Source organism: Odocoileus virginianus, chromosome 13 (assembly GCF_023699985.2).
Source record: "Odocoileus virginianus isolate 20LAN1187 ecotype Illinois chromosome 13, Ovbor_1.2, whole genome shotgun sequence".
NCBI lineage: Eukaryota > Metazoa > Chordata > Mammalia > Artiodactyla > Cervidae > Odocoileus > Odocoileus virginianus.
Window position 1 is genome coordinate 21,584,808 of NC_069686.1, and position 19,405 is coordinate 21,604,212.

At 39.4% G+C, this 19,405-nt stretch overlaps 1 protein-coding gene across 2 annotated transcripts in view; it reads left to right on the forward strand.

The window, feature by feature from the left end:
* Nucleotides 1–19,405, forward strand: part of STK39 (serine/threonine kinase 39) — a 310,739-nt gene that overhangs the window by 174,406 nt on the left and 116,928 nt on the right. For both annotated transcript variants that reach the window (XR_011490963.1, XM_070476097.1), the window contains exons 11-14: nt 6,047–6,169; nt 6,268–6,297; nt 13,767–13,829; nt 16,160–16,227. Coding sequence is in view for 1 of the 2 variants with exons in the window: in XM_070476097.1 (XP_070332198.1) it covers nt 6,047–6,169; nt 6,268–6,297; nt 13,767–13,829; nt 16,160–16,227 (284 nt within the window). In the remaining variant the exon portion in view is untranslated. The remainder of the gene's footprint in view (nt 1–6,046; nt 6,170–6,267; nt 6,298–13,766; nt 13,830–16,159; nt 16,228–19,405) is intronic.

The following is a 19,405-nucleotide window of genomic DNA, read 5'->3' on the forward strand; positions in this document are numbered from 1 at the left end:
TAGCACAGTGGCAGCTGAGGAGGTAAAATTTGCAGAATATAGTGTTTGATAGATTTGGGTTGTGAGAAAGATGAAGTGTAGTCACAATAATAGCAGCTGTCATGTCTTGAGTGTTTATGTGCCAGATGTCATGTTAGGAACCTTAAATGACTGTGCCCTTTGGTCAAAATGACAGGGGTAGGGAAGTTTGGGGGGGAGGTTTTTGTTTTAAGTCAAAATGGAATTTTATTTTAAATTTGTCTTGTTATCCAGTGAATGCCCCATGCAGAAACTTTATATGTATATACAAACACATGCTTACACATGCATAGTAGAAATAATACTTGTATGTATTAGAAGGTACAGGCAGAAATGTCCACTAGGCCAGTAGTTCTGCATCTTTCACGTTTTACTTTTCCCAAACATCCTATTGGATAATCAAGGTTCCAAATTGTTATAAATAAAATGAATATTATTTTTTCCATGACATTGAAATTTAACATTGATCTGTTGTCATACTAATAATTACAGAAAGTTCAAGGACCTCACTTCATGCTTTAACTAGGAGGATCTTTATTTCTATTTTGCAGGAAAATCAATCACAGGTAAAATTTATGATCCTGTTTGTAAAGTTTATCATGTATTCCTTAATATAAAGGAATCTTGAAAGTATTGTGATACTTTATTTTCTGAATCTAAAATTAGGGAAGAAACAGTTTTCTGGTCGGTTTGAACTTATGAGCACTTATAGAAATGGATGAAATAAAATATCTACTTATAATAATTTATATATAAAATATTTAATTTAGAAATACACAGTTTTCTTACTTTGTATCAACAGTATTATCTAGGCTTTGACTTTCAGGGTTGGCAATAACCTTCAAAAAACCAGTTTTTTGCATCGTGTAAAACAGTTTTTCAGAGGATACCCTTTTCACTTCTGTCTGCATTGTAAAAAAAATATATCACCCTGTGTTTCCTCATGATGCTTTCATAAGAAATGTTATCCCAAGCCATAGGTGTCAGTTTGAGAAATATTAAGATAGTTTTCTATATCCCCCTCCTTCCAGTAAAGTATATTACTAATGTTTGGTATGTAAAAATCAATTAGTGTGTTGCTTTTAAAGGTGAAATCTGAGAGGCTTATATAATAAAAGTGAGATATTTGCCACTGTAAATGAAGGTAGTTATTCTCAGGGATTATTACTAAATTCATGTGAACTACTAAATTCATGTGAAATGTCATCAAATTTTACAGTGTTTCCGTGAGCTGAGTCTTTTGATCAGTGGTGTGCTTGTAAACCTTGAGAACTCCTATTTTGGCCTTAAATGGGGAGTTCAGTGCCTAATTTGTACTATTTTCGTTTCCTTTGTGTAAATACTCCTATGATATGCTAAGTCGCTTCAGTCGTGTCCAACTGTTTGTGACCCTGTGGACTGTAGCCCACCAGGCTCCTCTCTCCATGGGATTCTCCAGGCAAAAATAGTGTCATGGGTTGCCATTTCCTTCTCCAGGGCATATTCTTGACACAGGGATTGAACCCGAGTCCCCTGCATTGGCAAGCAGATTCGTTACACCTGGGAGTCGACTTAAATTGGTTAATATGTTTCAAGTGCGCAGTCACTTTTGTTACATGTGTAACAGCTGGTATTATGGCCTGGAGAGACAGCCTAGACCAACAGTGGGCAAGGCGCTTCTCCAACCTGAGTGGCCTTGTGAATCACCCCAGAGCTTGCAAAAAGGAGGATTCCGATTGAGTGGGTCTGGGGTGGGGCCCAAGATTCAGCCTTTCTAGGTGTCAATGTTGCTGCTCGTCTAGGGACGAGTGGCAAGGTTGCAGCCGGACTGCTGTGTCAGCTAGGAGTGCCATCCCCTGTGATGGCTCCAGGCGGTGTGCCTCCGCTCCATTGGCTCAGGCTGAGCCCACAGCTTTCCTCCAGGTGCGGTTGGCCAGGAGCGGGCACGGGGACATGGGGGGCTAATACGTGCAGCTTCAAGAGCGTCAGCTGTGGCCTCCAGGCTTTCTATGATATGGGAGAAGCAGAAGCGGACAGAGGGCCTGAGAGCCCAGGGAGGCCAGGCCGTAGGCGTGGGATGGAGGTGCCGGAGAGCTGGTGGGCACAGGGGCCAATGTCGGAGTGTAAGCTCTGGAGACAGTAAACTACCACTGAAAACTTGGTGAGTTTAATTTTAATTTTTGATGATTTGGAAGGCTTTTTTGTTTGCTTGGCTTGCCTCGGGGACATTATAAATAACAGTTGATTAGAAGCATGTTTTCCCCGTCTGGTTAGTAGAATGCCTGCTAAGAGAAAAGTTACTGAATGCTGCTTTCTGCCATGCCGAGTGTTCTTGGTGTGTGGATGTGAGATGAGTTCTTGGGTTCAGGCTGCAGCGGGGCAGGCAGTTTGTCCAGTCAGTGAAGGGGAAGTGGAATATACAATTTCCAGGGGCAGGAAAATCATTCCAAGGAGGTCCCCAAATCCCTCTCCTGGGAGGAGTTAACGTGGCACCCATCAGCAGCTGGGCAGTGTCTTGGAAGAAAGCGCGTGCAAGACTAAGGCAGACTCGAATAAACTGTTTGTTTGGGTCACATTCATCCTTTATTCAGGAGTTTTGTTAGAGAAACATACCTCCATTTCTAACATTTAACACCTTGTGCAGAAAGTGCTTCCTCTGGCTTTCTTGTATGCGCCTGTACACGTGCTTCCTCTTGTTTTTTTTTTTGTCTGGGGCCAGGTGGTGACTTGAGATACTGTATGGAGGTCCTGGGTCCTGGTATTTATAGAAAGCTCCTGTTCTGAGCGGCAACCCTGGGAAGATGAGTCAGGCGGCTCCAGGGACCGTTTCCCTTGTTGCTGCCATTCCCTCTCCCTAGCCAATCTGTCCTAGCTCTGCTTCTGACACCCGACCCCATGGCCACAAGAAATGGCCTGGGAACCACACTCTTGTTCCCTCTGGTGGAGCCTGACTTATTTTTTTTGTGGGAATTAGAACTTCATTTCTTTAATGGATTTTCATAAAAATACTGTTTTGAAAAAGAGAAAATAATATCACTTTCCTTCCCAGAGGTTTGGTATAAATAGAACTGCTTGATTGTATTTTATTCCCAGTTTGGGGAATGAATGTTATTGCTTGTAAAGTCTTGTCTAACCTCGCTGTTGCCAGCTCTGACCTGAGGAGTTTGTGAGCTTATGAATACCTCTAGCTATGTCTTAAATTGAGCTCATTTCTCTGAGAATCATTGGGTTATTTTTTAAACCCCTGACAGAGGAAAAATTTCATTCAGTCACCTCTTGGCTTTGCTAAGTGAATGGGCCATTTAATAGAATAAGACTGATGTAACTGGCATGCAAGCATTGTTCTAAGGGTGAGTAGCCTCGATTCTCATCATTGTAAGGAATGGGGCAAGATAGAAGCTTTTACACATTTTGTTTTTTGAAGCTTCTGTTTTGTAGATTATTCTTCAGGTCCTTAATAAATTAAAATAAAAAAAAAACTATTTGTTTAACCTATGTGAAACTTGGTTGCCTTAACTCTAAGACCTCCAAGACCTCCAAGTTTTCTGTCATCCTTACAAATTCCCTACAAGGATGTAACTTTGTAAAATTGCTTTCTGGTCTCTTCCTTAGAGGTCAGTGTCCTGTAACTACACCGTGGATCCTGGGTTTCAAATTATGCTGCGAGTTTTTTCCTTTCCAGTAAACCGAGATAACCTCCTTAAGGAATATGTTTGCGTTCTTATTCTTGCTACACTTACATGAACATTTTATGCTACATAGATTTTTTAATTGTTCTCTGTCTTAATTTCTACACTCTGTTTGTTTAACCACTATTTATTGCTTAAAGGCCAACGCCACCATTTCTTTCAATATCTGAGGCTATAATCCTAGACATTTTGCTCTATCTTTCTCTCTTCCAGCAAATAAAACCAAGAAGAGGGAGATAGGGTTCTAAAATGAAATAGAAGCTGGCCATTTTATTGTCTGTAGTTGGATGCCTCTTGTAGAAACAAAACAGACAGATTTTCTAAATGTAGAATGAGAGGGAAAAGAACATCAACTGAATTTTAGGGTGGGAAGCTGCACTATCTGGCTGCTTTCAGAGAGATTTCCGTGGTATGCTCTTTTAAATGAGCACGTGAATGTTAGTAATCATCAACCATGCTTGGATTTTACAGTCTGAGTGAAGGTAGAGTATTTTTCTGTTTATGATCCACAATTTTACTTGTCTTCTCACTTCTTAGTTAATAGTATGTTTTGCAGTAGATGTGGCTTTAAATGCTTTCTTTTAATGTAGTCATTAACAGAGTTTCCTCTGTTGCTCTCATCATGATTAATGTTGCTAAGAAAATAATTGATTTTACTGTATACGTCAACAGAAAATTTTCTCATTATCCCTTTCTTTGATATAACTTTAAAACGAGCAATCTGTTCTAAAAATCCTAAAGTGCATTTCAGCATCTTTTCTGCAGTACGTTGCCAACATCTATAAGCATCATTAAAATCACTGTCATTAAATAGGTCTTTCCAGTGACTCAGAACACAAGTGGAAAAATATATATGCCAGGCACAGAAGGAGTTTTACTAAGTGCTAAGTGTTTTGAAGGTGAATTAGTTAGAAAAAAATTTTTTTGAAGTGGAGGAAAAAGCTTTTTTTAAAAAAAATTGAGCATAACCGTTTGCGATTATGAGTAAGAACCTTTTGGTAGCTTTTCAAGTTTCCATGTTGCAGCTCAAGACAAAGTGATCAGGCTTGCTTGGACAGCATCCACATGGTAATGCCTTCAAATCAAACCCAACCCCAAGTCTGCGTTGTTTATGACTTCACATTGATCCAGTGTATGTAAATGCTGCTTTACATCTGAAGTCTGTGCTATTTGCCTTGGGACTCATGAACTTCCCACAGTATAAGTGAATAGTTTCTATTATGTAAAAGTCTTTCCTCATGTCATACTCTTTCAAAGTCTTCCAAGGACATTTTTAGACGGCTGCTTTTTCACAGTTACTATTCAATGGCATAGAAAGACTTGCATTTGAATGGGTGTTTTCATTTTGTCCTTATACCTGTGTGATCTTGGGTCACTTCTGGGCCTTTGTTCTCCCATCTGTAAAATGAGGGGGTTTGACTAGACAGTCTCCAAAGTTTTTTTTTTTTTTTCCCACTTGTGGTTTCTCTGAATTGATGGACCACAGGCTGTTATGTTCACTTGCTGTATTGCTTAGTTTAAGCACGTCTGAGTCTGTTTTTTTTTAAAGCAAATTACTTTGGTCAGAGGTTCATTATTCTCAGTCATCCTCTCCTTTGAAAAGTTTTGCCTTTTCAAACACAGAGACACTAGGAAAGCATACCCGAATGGACCACATCTCTGTATTTTTGAGCTAATTGCTATCTAGTTGTTATAATAGATTGTTATCTATTAAGATCATCTGACACAGTTGCTGATTATCTTGCTGTGTTCCTAGCGCTCACAGGTCTCAAAAGGGCTTTATGGTGTGTTGAAAATAATGTTGTTCTGTTTTGCTCAAGGAGGTTGAACAGAATCCAGGGGAAACAAGCATGATGTCAGATTCTGAAAAAGAGCAAGGTGGCAATAGAGGGGTACTTGCTTTTTGATGTAGGTTGGAGATGGCAGATGCCTTAGGCTAGCAGCTGCCCAGGTCCCTCACCTCCTCGTAACCAACAGTCTGTTGCTTGTACCCATGCATTTCCTTAAGCAATTTTGAAACCTCCCGTGTGGACTTTCCTGTGTAGTGATTCATAAAATACGAACTGAAGTCAGAGTGATAAAAGGGTTTGATCCTTCATGGCCGACATGTGTGGTACTCTTCCAAAATATTTTGTTCTACACGCGTTTAGTAACTCATTTCAAGAAACCGTATCTTTGGATAGAGGATGCGTGTCGGTAGCTGTGTAGTCTTTTGGGGCAGTCCTTGCGAGTTGCCCCTGAACTCATTACCGCTCAGGTTATTCTCAGGGTAGGTGTCTGCTGTAGGACCCAAGTGGCAACATCGCTAGCCCTGTTCACTTTCGACTGGTGAAGCTTTGAGTGGGTTTCTTTTGATCCAGGTGAGACGAGTTCCAGGGTCAAGTGGTCACCTTCATAAAACCGAAGACGGTGACTGGGAGTGGAGCGACGACGAGATGGATGAGAAAAGTGAAGAAGGGAAAGCAGCCTTTTCTCAAGAAAAGGTAGATCACCTTGATGATGGTTAGCTGACTTGTGTCAGCTTTATTTTTGTGGTTTTTTGAGGTGTGTATGTATTAATGAATATGTATTTGTTTTACAGTCACGAAGAGTAAAAGAAGAAAATCCAGAGGTGAGTGTAGTTACTTGTTTAGTTCTTTGCCTCCCCTCTCCCCTACACCTCTACCTGCCAGTATTAAAGTCTGAGCTGTTTGGGGAAGAACGTTCAGAATTTTGTTTTTGTGGTGTAGGGAAAAAAGAGGCATGTAAACTTGGCAGATCTTGATGCTTTCTGACTTATTGGGTTTGCCAAAAACTTCATTCAGGTTTTTCCATGACATCTTATGGAAAAATCCAAAAGAATATTTTGGCCAATTCAGTACTTTGGAGCTGTGTATATTGGGGCAGATTGCTTTACTCTCTGAACCTCAGCTTCTTCCTCTGTCAAATATCGGGGATCACAGTACTTACAGAATTGCTGTGGGACTGATGAAATCACATAATAAAGCACTCAGTGGGGTTCTTAGCACAAATTAGTTGCTCACTTAATCTTAAATTCTTATGTCACTTAGAAAACAGAGTAGGCATACAGGAAAATTTCTCCTTGATTTTTGGTTTACCATAAAGCAAATATTCAGATGGTTAGAAGCTCTAGGTTGAATTTGTTGGTCTTGGGCAACTTAGTAGGCAGTACACACTCTTATCCTTTTCCCTTTGAGAACTGGTTATCTTTTGATTAACTTTACTTCCTCCACTGGTTAATTATCCTAATGACTAATGATGACTGTAGTTCAGAGAACTTGCTAATTCTCCTAGAGGAAGTTTGAGCATATTTAAATAACTCCAAATACTTGCAAAGCTAGTAATTAATATATTCTCAGTAAGAAAACAGAAGACTTTGAGCTACACGTGATATCCATTCCAACTCTTTAAATTTAGCAGACATTTCCTTGTAATTAAAAGGAGTGAATCTTATCACTGTGCTTTAAGTGGAAATAACCAGATGCACCATCTGAGAAGAGAACATCAGAGTCACAAGCCATCCTTTCCCCTGTCATCTTCCCCTCCCTCTACTCTGTCTTCAGTCTCATGTCTCATTGATGGGCCTGCCTCCTACTGGTAACTCTCCATCAGATCCTGTTTCCCCCTTTATTTATCATATGAATTAATCTATTTTATAAGTGAAATATAAGCTTTGATCAAGGAAGTTATACGGATGGTGATGAGTCCCACAGAAGGACACATTGGCCACACACATATCCTGCCAAGTTTTTGGAATGATCTTAACCTGTTGTCATGAACTCTGCCTTCTTCTTGCCCACTTTTCTGTTTTATCTAGAGGGAAGTGCCGATCACTTTTCATCTAAGAGTGTCTCTAAATAAGAAGGTGTCAGTTCTCCCTCGAAAGAGAACCCAGTAACATGATTCGACAGCATTCTTGACTCAAAAATCATTCGTTATTGGTTCACTGCGGGACACCTTCTCTGAATGGTATTCACTGTAGTCCTGCCTTACTAGTACAGACAGATGGGTGTGGGTCTTTCCTCATGAAGATTTGTTAAGTTTACTTTGAGAATATCTTACTCTGTGCTTGTTGAAATTTCCCTGAAAACTGATCTGTTATTTGAGTAATAGCAGTATCTTTTTGGCAAGTGTATTGTCTTCATAGCCAGGAAAGAGAGTGGTGTATGGCATGCTGTGAATTTATCATTAAACATCCTTGTCAGCCTTCTTGAGTGGGATTTGCAGTCTTGGACACTTCACTGTATCTAGACTCATTTGATTTCCCAGTGGCATCTGTGCCCATACTGGGAACTTGGTTTATAATTAAGGAAGTGTACAGATAGGCTTATTTCTGTGAAAGTACACATTAGTTTGAATGTAAACACTCCTACCAAACTTTAGAAGTCACCTGACAGCTCCACCTGCTGTTTCACAACTTCCACCATTTTTGTTTGTTTCTTTTTTTGTTGTTTGTTTATTTGCTCTCGGCAGGGCTAACATTTCAGTATCATGTGCTATGTTCATTCTCTCCAATGATGGTTCCTGTGTCCTTTCAGCTTTTAATTAAAGTAACCCCCTGATTTGCCAGTCACACCAAATTGCTTTTTGGATGTGAAGCAAAAACTATTTTTTAATCTATTATAAAGGAAATTAAAATTGTTGAATTTATTCCACAAATATAAGTAAATTATATAAATGATACATATAAATATGTGTAATGAGCATATGATGTGCACTGTTTTAGTAGGCACTGGGGGATACACCACAGAGGAAAACAGAGTCCTTGTGAATCCTCCATTCCGGTGGGAATAGATAAATTATATCCAGTAGTGTTCATAAGTAAGTTATGTGGTTTGTTACAATGGAATAGGAGTAATGGGAAAAAAAGTCGAATAGGGTAGAGGGTGAGGTATGGTATGGTAGGAGTTGATAATTTTAAATGTGTTGATCTGGGTAGGCCTTATTCAGAGGGACATAAAGATTTGTAAAAGGTATGGGAGAATTAAAGAGAAATAACTCTAAGGGACCACTTTATCTTGCTGCCCCTCAGACCCCTGTGACTGTCCTGTCTTGCCAGAGTTTATCAGTTTGCACTGTTTTCTTCCACAACTTTTCTTGTTTGTTCACATACAAATATGTACATAAAGAAATCTAGCATATCATTTTAAAAACTTTAAGATCATAAAAACTATAAAATTTTGCATCTTGCCTTATATCTTGGATATCTTTCCACAGTACTTGCTATAGAATTGCCTCTGTATTTTTAACTGCTGAGGGGTATTCCATATCATAAATGTTTATTTAACCATTTCTTTCTTGGTGAGAGCATTGAGGTTGCTATTACAGACTATATTCCATTAACATTTTTTTGTGTATGCATTTTGAGGGGTGCACATATAAATAAAGCATAAGTACACAGAATTGTGATAGAATCTGCTGACTTTGGATTTTTATAGCTGCTATTATCAAAAGCTGTGTCATGCTAAATATCTTGTCATCTATACCTCAATAAAACTGAAGGGGGGGGAAGCTATATACAGTTCAGACTGTGCACCATTTACCTTTAAACATCTTTTAGAGGGAAAATGCTTAGTCTGTACTAAATGGTACATTGAAATGCCACTGTGTTTACATATTAATAAGCTTTTCAGTAATACTTATCATTTAAATTGCAGTTGAGTTGTTTACTTTGCTATAAGCCACTGGGTGACTGGGATGGTATTTTATTCATGTTTGTCTTCCCTTAGCATCTAGTAGGTATGCTGTACATTTTTGCTGGTGACATAGACACCCATGTACTGAAAATCAGACACTAAACAAATGTCTGGATACTTCTATTGTATTTATGAATAGGTGAGAAAGAGGGGAAGAGACAGGAGATGTTTTATGATCAAGCTGAAGTTTAGAAAAAGTAACCTTAGTAGTTCCCTATTTAGATTGAGATGCTCCAATAGATGAGGAGCATTTTAGAAATACTGATTTTGTGAGGGACTGTTTGGCTTTCTGGGAAGCATAAGACAGAATGTCCAGTTATTATATTAAAGCATTAGTTGGAGAAAATTGAGAAGGCCAGGGTGGGGTATTTGCCAGAGGGACATTAGGTAGATGTGCCTGGTACTGGGTTGTATTTGGAGATGAGACATTCTGGTGTAAACTGTCAAGTTGCAGAGTTACACCACTTATCTATTGAGATTCATAGCCAAATTCAGTGAGAAATTGGTCCTAGGGTGTACCTAACCTGATTTTTTAGAAATAGCCTTGCAAAGTTTTAGTCACCTACTATTAATTATTAATTTGTAGTAAGTAAATAATTCATGTGTTAGGTGACATGAACACATGATTTGCAATCCCTCCATATCAGAAAAACCGAGAGCTTTAAAAATGCAAATCCCTAGGCCCAGCAAATCAAATTACGATTTGGTGGTTTGGAGTCATGTCTGGGGCAATTCTGATTTATAAAACGCTGCTCACATGATTCTGACATGTGGCTAGCTAGGATCAAGGACCACTGACTAGGAAAACCACACCAGCTGCTCTGAATTCAGAAGTCCAGACCGGAATCTGGGAGGGTTGTGTGCTCCACATCTCTGAAGATTTGTTTTAAATATCTGCCTATTAGAAGTCTCAAACAAGCCTCCCTCCTCCCAAACAACTGTGACACTTCAGAAATCCCTTTGGGAAAGTTGTCCTCTTTCTTAATAATTGAAAGCAATGATGCCAAGTGGGCAGATTTGATGACAGAAGCTCTGTAAGGGCTGCAGCAGGTATATTGAAGAATTTTGTCATAGAGTCTAGGCTAGGTTCATTGTTTCCAAACTCTGATATTTCATTCTGAAGAGAAAATACATTTGGTGTGGATTTAGGGTAAGTGAATTGTACCACAGCTTAGACACCATGTAAAAGCTAAATTCATTGCATCGCTGAATGATTGTTAAAACTGCCTTTAGCTTCTTAAAATTACTTCTGATGACATTGCGTTTTCCAAAAGCCTGTCAGCTCTCATGTTGTTTGTCTTATACCCATTTGTCGTTGGAGGCCAAGATTTTATTTCTCCCTCCAAATTGATTGTACTGAGCCGTAGTCATCACAGCTGGCTTTAACTTGATGTTTTTTTTTTTCCATTTATTTTTATTAGTTGGAGGCTAATTACTTTACATCATTGCAGTGGTTTTTGTCATACATTGAAATGAATCAGCCATGGATTTACATGTATTCCCCATCCTGGTCCCCCCTCCCACCTCCCTCTCCACCCGATCCCTCTGGGTCTTCCCAGTGCACCAGGCCCGAGCACTTGTCTCATGCACCCAACCTGGGCTGTTTTTATGATATCACTTCCTAAAAAGGTGTTCTTTTTGCAGGTGACTGGCTTTCTAACTAGTTGTGGCTAAAATTAGTCTTCTGTATTTCTAAAAAGAAGCCTTTTGCTTTGGAGTGATTTTAGGTTAACAGAAAATCTGCAAAGATAGTTTGGAGTTCTCATCCATTCCTCCTCTGTGTTCTTTCATGGTTAATTTCTTTTGTAGCCTTGGTACGTTTGTCACAACTAAAAACCATCAGTGATCTTTTGTTAGTTGTTGTTGAGTTGCTGAGTCATGTCAGTGCTCCGTTATTGTCTGCTAAATCTCAGATGTTATTTGAACTTCACTGGTTTATCCACTGACATCCCTTTTCTGTCTCAGGATCCAATCCAGGATAACACATTGTATTTAGTTATGGCATTGTTAAAAACAGAAAATGGGAAGATTAGACAGAGCGCTACGAAAAATTAGAAAAATGGATGATGTTACTTTTTTCTCCCCATTCCATGATCTTTTCCTCTTTCATTCAGTCCCAGAGGCCTGGCTCCAGGGCTGTACCCAGTATTAATCTATTATTTTTCTTCCCTCTTCCTATAAAAACACTCATTTTCTCAAGTGTCCGTCTTAATAGCGAACTGTTTAAAAGCAAAAAAAAAGTCCAATAGACAAATATATATTTTACTGTTAATGAATGACAACTGCTTCATGTGTTAGTTTTCTTGTAAGTTTTGACATTTGAAATATATGCCCAGAAGTCATGCCCTAAACTGATAGAATGGGTTCTGTGGTGGTGAGCTCTAGCAGACTAGAGTTGGTTGTCAAGGAAGAGATTTTGTGCAGGGACACTCTCTCTCCACCACTCCTGTACATCTCTGCATACTTTGTATACCAGTGGGGGCTGGAGACTGGTTTTTTCTCACATGCAGGGTTATACCTACACAGTGAGGCTATGTGGTACTCATGGGGTTCCAGCCCCCAGTCCAGCTAAGTTCTCTCTGCCCCTGATGGTCCAGGAGTAAGGGTCAGGGCAGGAGATGGGCCTCCCCAGGGGCAAGAGAAGTTGTCACCTGTGGTAAATGCCATTAAGAATTTTCCAGATTACAAACCTTCTTTGACTGAAGGTAGAATATTCTGTAGGTGCTCCTCTGGCTTTTGGTTGTATCTCAAACCTTAACTAAGAATGAACTTTTTTACTGGGCTTCCCTAGGAGTCCAGTGGTTAAGACTTTGCCTTCCAATGCAGGGGGTGAGGGTTCAATCCCTGGTCAGGAAGCTAAGATCCCACGTGCCTCAGGACCAAAAACCAAAGCATTAAAAAAAAACCAAAAAAAAAAAAACTTATTTACAAACCAGATACAGACTCACAGACATGGAAAACATTTATAATTACCAAAAATGGGGGGGAGGGTGTTAAATTAGGAATTTGGGATTAGCAGATACACAGTAGTATATATAAAATAGATGAACAAGATCCTCTCATGTAGCACAGGGAACTATATTCAATATCCTGTAATAAACCACAACAGAAGAATATGAAAAAGAATATATATGTGTAACTGAATCACTTTGCTGTATACCAGAAAGCAACACAACATTGTAAATCAACTACAATATATATATTTTAAAAAATTTAAAGAAGATTGTGGAATCAGTCTGGAAAATTCTTTACAAGAAATCATTTGGGGTGGGCGAAGGTCCTCTGGCTGGTTAGTAAATACAGGTTATTTGTTCTTCTAATATAATCATTTCACCCCAACATTTTCCTGTGAAAAATTTCCAAAATATGACCACATTAAAAGCATTTTATAGTGAACATCTACCCAGCAATTACCTTGATTCTGCCATTGCTATACTTGCTTCATCTCACAGTTGTCTATTCGTCTATTAGTCCATCTTTGATTTTGGATGCAATTCAAAGTAAATTGCAGGTGCACTTCCCCCTATTTCTTCATTCCTGACACAGTTATCTTTGCAGAAGCATACAAAACTTTTATGCTCAAACTTTAGAAAACTTGGCACAAAGAATTTCTGATGACTTTGGATAATTTTAGAACTGATGGTAAGTTTAGGGAATAACATGTATTTTTCATTCTTTGCTGATGATGTGTCTCTTTCAGTTTGTCTTTCAAGTTTTGTTCCAGGGCAGAGTTCACAAAAGTAGGGCTTGAGGCAGAAATATTTGGGGTATCACATTGGGGTCAGGTGTCTAGCTTAGCGGGAAAAATATAATCTCTAGATTATAATATTGCTAGATAAATCTAGATAAATCTCTAGATTAAAATATTGCTCTAGATTCTCTTCTGGGGGAGATATTGTTTGAAATCCAGTGCTGCAAATAAATTGTTCAAAGTAATGATTAAAAGGGGCAAGTTGTGCTAAGCCTAACATCCTTTCATTTAGGGGCTCCCATCTTGAGATGAAGTTGTGCAACAAGAAAAAAAAGATGGTCCTTGAGCATCTTTCTGTTATCAAGTTTAAATACCAAATTGCCCATGCCTTTTCACTTAAGCTCAGTGGTTCTCTAGATGCGTAAGGGTCATCCGGGCACCTTATTAAAGATTCTCTCCTGTCTCAGTGAAATTCTGAATCATAGGCCAGGTGGTGCCCAGGAGTCTTTAAGTTGTGTCCTTGGTGATCCCAGCGCAGGTTGTCAAAGGACCACACTCCGGGAAATGGTGCTTTAAAATTACTCGAATTATGTAAGATGTTTGTCTCTGATAACTGAGACTTAATGTAACCACCCTGACCTTAATGTCCCATTTTGGCGTCCTAACGTGTCGTGATGGTGGCTCTCTTAACAGACGGTGGTGAACGCCAGCAGCCTCCCCGAGCAGACGCAGTCTCTGTCTGTGCAGGACTCTCAGGTACGTTTCTCTGCCTGTCATTTTACGTTTGAAATGCTTTGAAGACAGATTAAAAAAAAAACCCCAAAGCCTGACATTTTAGAAAGATAGACGGTATCAGGGTAGTGCTTCCAGAGCAGGGGCTTGTAAACTCTCTTTTTTAATGGGGATGGAAAAAAGAGGACTGTCACTATTGACCATGCTTCTCAGGGCCTCCAACCTTTAAATGATAGGTTCAAAAGCAAGAACTGATTACCAGACTGCTTCTAAAATTGCTAGTACTGTGTGAAATGGGAAAAGGACAGAAAATGACTCACCATTCTACTAGGTTCCAGTCGCAAAACATTATAGTTAATTGATACTTTTCTTTCTTTGTTCCTGGTTGGATTGCTATGACTTTTTTGTAATTCTTTTATCCTTGAACTTTATGAGCCAATTTATCTCTACAACTTTCCTTGTAAAAATAATAGTTCAGTGACTGTGAAATGAATTCGTATTAAAAGTTATGTGACAGAACTCATGTGCCATGAGTTGTGTTGGGTCTTGATGAAGGATGCTGAGCTATCCAGGGTAGGGACTATGGATGCAAACTCAGAGTGTAGGCCCCGCATTTTGGTTTTGCCATGTAGTTGATAGCAAGCCGTTCAGCTCTCAAAGTGGTTATGTGCTATGCTTAGTCGCTCAGTTGTATCTGACTCTTTGCGACCCCATGGACTGTAGCCTGCCAGGCTCCTCTGTCCATGGGATTTTCCAGGCAAGAATACTGGAGTGGGTTGCCATACTTTCCTCCAGGGATCTTCCCAAACCAGGAATCAAATCCAGGCCTCCTGCAGTGCAGGCAGATACTTCATATGAGCTGCCAGGGAAGTCCAAGAATAGTGGAGGGGGTAGCCTATCCCTTCTCCAGGGGATCTTCCCAACCTGGAATGGAACCGGGGCCTCCTACATTGCAGATGGATTCTTTCCAGATGAGCTACCAGGGAAGCCCAAAGTGGTTATACTGTTAAGTATTACCAGCCTGATAATCAAATTTCCCCCTTGAATCTGCATATTCCATTTAAATTTATTTCTATTCCACCTGATCTGTATTTTATGAAATAGCTGTATGCAGAGGAGATGGAGTGATGGGCTTTCATGGTTGCAGGTCAGACATCTAGGCTTTGACCCTTGTTTTATAGATGAAGAAGCAAAGATTTGCAGAGGCCAAGTGGCTCATCCATGGTTGCACAGCAGCTTGGAGGCGGAGCCGGGATTCAGTTTATGTCTTTACATTGTATTAAGCAGCTTAGCTTCCCAGGTGGCCCTAGTGGTAAGTAAAGAACCCGCCTGCCAATGCAGGAGACGTAAGAGACATGGATTCGATCCCTGCGTCAGGAAGATTCCCCTGGAGAACGAAATGGCAACACACGGCAGTATTCTTGCCTGGAGAATCCCATGAACAGAGGAGCCTGGCAGGCTACGGTCCATAGGGTCACACAGAGTCAGACACGACTGAAGCAACTTAGCAGGCAACTTAGGATAGCACCTTGAGATAAATTGTAGGGATTGGTTGAATGATAAAAGGAGATGTAGGAATAATAAAGGATCAGAAGGCAAAGAATAAAGGAAACAAAAAGGAATTAGGATACCTAGTATTGTATAACATGGTATAGTTAGACTCCTTTGCATATATAGTATTTGTTCTCCCAGAAAACTTTCGAGGCAAATATTATCCCCATTTTGTAAATGAGAAAATATGTTCACAGAATGACTTGCCCATCGTTGCAAAGCTGGTCAGTGGCAGAGCCAATTCTTGACCAAAAATTCCTTATTTTTTCTACTCTGACAGGAAGGTCTCATGTCCAGGGATTCATAAAATAGGAAGGGCCTATTCAATAGAAGTGTTCATGACTGATGATCTGTGTTCAAGGAAACAGACTCTAGATGAGAAAGGTAAACCCTGGCCTTATCTGCTAGGTTCCTTCTTCCTCTGCATCTTTGAGGTTTAAAGTGCCCAGCCTTCGTGCATCTCCAAGGCCCAGTAGATGCAGTCCATGGCTCAGGTTGCAAGGTGCCCCTTTAAATGGCTGATCTTTCTTCTTTGGACTTACTGCAGCATATACCAGTTGTTCACAGGGCCCCTCCTCCTACTGAGGCTTTCTATATGAAACATTCAGATCCACAGTTGTGATGGGAGAGAAACATCATTTCAGCCTTCACACAGAGGTGTTATGGGCTCAAATAATAGGCCTGTAATAAAAGGCCTAGTGTTGAAATTTCCAGGAAGAAAGGACTCTTATGAATCAACAGTTGTCATGATTTTATGCCTTTGTTTCCCGAGTTTATAACCGTTGGCTGTTTTGTTTTTAAAGGGCCTACCCAATGCTAGTGAAGACTACAGAGAAGCTTCTTGTGCCGTAAACCTCGTTTTAAGATTAAGGTAAACAATGTTGTTTATTTTGCGTCATTTTTCCTATAGTACAATATTCTAATCTACTTCCTTAGCTTTTCATAATATTAGCATAAAATAAAATGATCTTATTTGATTTCCTGGAATAGTCAGTGTGGGCTGTCTTCCCAGGACTAATTGCTCTCTTCTAATTGTTTCCTCAAGAAGAATAAGAAAGAAAAGCACCATATGAGTGTATCTGCAGGATCAGTGTACCCTTCATTAAGTTTTTTTTTTTTTCCCTTTTTCTTTCTTGGGTTTTTCTTTCTCTTTTTCCCTTTTCTTTTTTTTTTTGGTTTTAAACAATGTAAGTTCACAGTAAGAGATTTTTAATGAGTTTCTTTCACACTTCAGCAGTCAGCCTGACAGAAATAAACCCTGCTTGTGCCACAAGTTGCCTGTTCAAAACATTCTTCAGTGACAGGTTTGATCAGCCACTGTGGAGAAATGATAGATATATTTTGAAAGAACCCTCAGTCTTCTAGGAAATGGATACAAATATGGTATCTGACAGTCTAGACTTTGTATCTAGTGAAAGAAAGCTTTCTATTTCAAGAATTTCTAAATATAAGGTTGATTTAATGTATATTCTTTGTTGAGAATTTGCTGTCTCATGACTGAAGAAATTTGCTTAGACTAAACTATAAATAGCTTAACTTACCAGGTCAATTAGAACACCATCACATTTTTGAAGGTGTTTTAAAATATGTCCTCCTTTGACAATAGAACACATGGCTAATGGACCTTTTTCAGACCTGTGGCTGTAAAAGGTGGTTTCATTTTCAAGGTTAGTTTCCAGCCCTTTGAATTATCATAATCTGTTGGGCTGGATTATTATCACCATAATCACCCCGTCCTTCTGATAGTCATTTACAATCTGCAATGCATTTTCACACATTTACTGTGGGCACCTCACAGCAACCCTTGGTGTGATTTAATTCAGAGTTGATTTCCAAGTCAAGATGTGAAATTATTACAAGACTGTTTCCTTATATTTGTGAGTAACGTTGATTGTGATTCAGAATTGCCGTATTTAGCAATCTCCAAAAAATGAAATAGCCATTCTCTTTGCATTTGACTCTGGAGCCAGATACTTTTATTTCTCACTTCATTTATTCACACACTCTACCGGTATCTCTGAGAGACCCAGTCTGTGCTGGGCTCCGTGCTTGTCTTTGAGACGTGAGGGTGAGTGAGACTGTGGAGGTTACACACTAGCCCCTGAGCGTGTGGTGTCGGAAGTGCAGTGCTGGAAGTCATCTGACCTCCTGCTTGACGAATGCAGGTGTCTTTTCTTTGATGTCCCTCCTGGGTGTTAACCAACCCCTGTACAAACTTCAGCTCACTCTTGTTTCCACCATCATCGCTGTGATACTAAAAAGCTTTAATTGCAGTGATCTTCCTGAAGATTTAGCTGACCTTCCTGTTCTGGGCTCTATTTCTGACCTTGAGAGCAACTATCAGGCTCTCTGGATAAAAATCTCCTGAAGGGAGTGTTAAAATGCATATTTTGAGCCTTACTTGCAAATACTGTATTGCTCTAGGTACCAGGACAGTATAGAACAACTGCATTCCCTCATTTTCCTGAGAAGTGTTTGTTGTTTGCCAGGCTTATTCTTCACCTTTCCTCTGCAAGATAGTTTTGGCCTTGCTTCTCATGATACAGTTCTATATCCCCCTCCGACTCCTCCTTGTTTATTACCCTTACTGACATTTTGTCTACATCTAGTATACATTTTTTTTTTAATTGGAGTATAGTTGCATCACAACATTGCGGTAGTTTCTGCTGCACAGTAGCATGAGTCAGCCATTTGTACATGCACGTCCCCTCTCTTCTGGATTCTCTCCTATCTAGGTCACCACAGGTCATTGAGTAGAGTTCTCTGCACTATACAGCAGGGTCTCACTGGTTATATGTTCCATGCATTGCAGTGTATACACATCAGTCCCAATCTCTTACCTGCCCCTTACCCTGCCCCTTCTCCTTCTGGTGTCCATTCGTTAGTTCTCTACGTCTGCGTCTATATTTCTGTTTTGCAAATAAGTTCATCTATACTATTTTTTAGATTTCATATATGTGTGTTAATATACAAAATTTGTCTTTCTCTTTCTGACTTATTTCACTCTATATGATAGTCTCTAGGTCTATCCACATCTCTACAAATGACCCAACCTCATTCCTTTTAATGGCTGAGTAATAGTCCATTGTGTATATGTACCACATCTTTATCCATTCATCTGTTGATGGACATTTAGGTTGCTTCCATGTCCTAGCTCTTGTAAACAGTGCTGAAATGAACATTGGGGTGAATGTCTTTTTGAATTATGGTTTCCTTAAAGTATATGTCCAGTAGTGGGACTGCTGGGTCATGTAATAATTCTGTTTTTAGTTTTTTAAGGAATATCCATATTGTTCTCCGTTGTGGCTGTATCAGTTTACATTTCCACCAGTACTGCAAAGCGTCCCCTTTTCTTCACACCCTCTCCAGTGTTTATTGTTTGTAGATTTTTTGATGATGGCCATTCTGACTGGTATGAGCTGATACCTCATTGTAGTTTTGATTTGTATTTCTCTAATAATTAGTGATGTTGAACATTGGGCTTAGGTGGTGCTTTTCCTGAGTTTACAGCTTAGATCACTGGTGTTATAAGATTCTCAATGAAGAAAGAGTTCCATGTTCAAATAAATTAAGAAACAATGTGTCATATCTATCTCTCTCACACACACACACATACACATGCACCTTTTTTTTGAAATCGCAAAAAACATTAGCATTAAAGGTTCTAAGAAGTTCTGCAGGATAGGAATTCATTTAACTTTGTTTACTGCAAGACCTCTTTGACCTCTAAACTCTTTTCCTGGTACTGTTTTCCAGTTTAATCATGTCCCTTTTAAATGTAGCACTCAAATTTAAATGCAGGACTCCAGGTGGGAGCTAAGCAGACTGAAACAATAGTTACAGTATGTCATTTTTACAGTTCACACTCTTATTTCTCCTAAATCAGCACGGGTTTTCATAGCCTTTTAAAATAGCTGTGTAATTAATGAATTAAGATTGACCTATCAGTCAAATAAAAAAAATCTCTGATCTTGGTTGCTTTTTTAATTCATTTGAAGTGCTACCAAATCTGATTCTGAATTGCTACTTGTGTTTTGAAACTCTGTGTA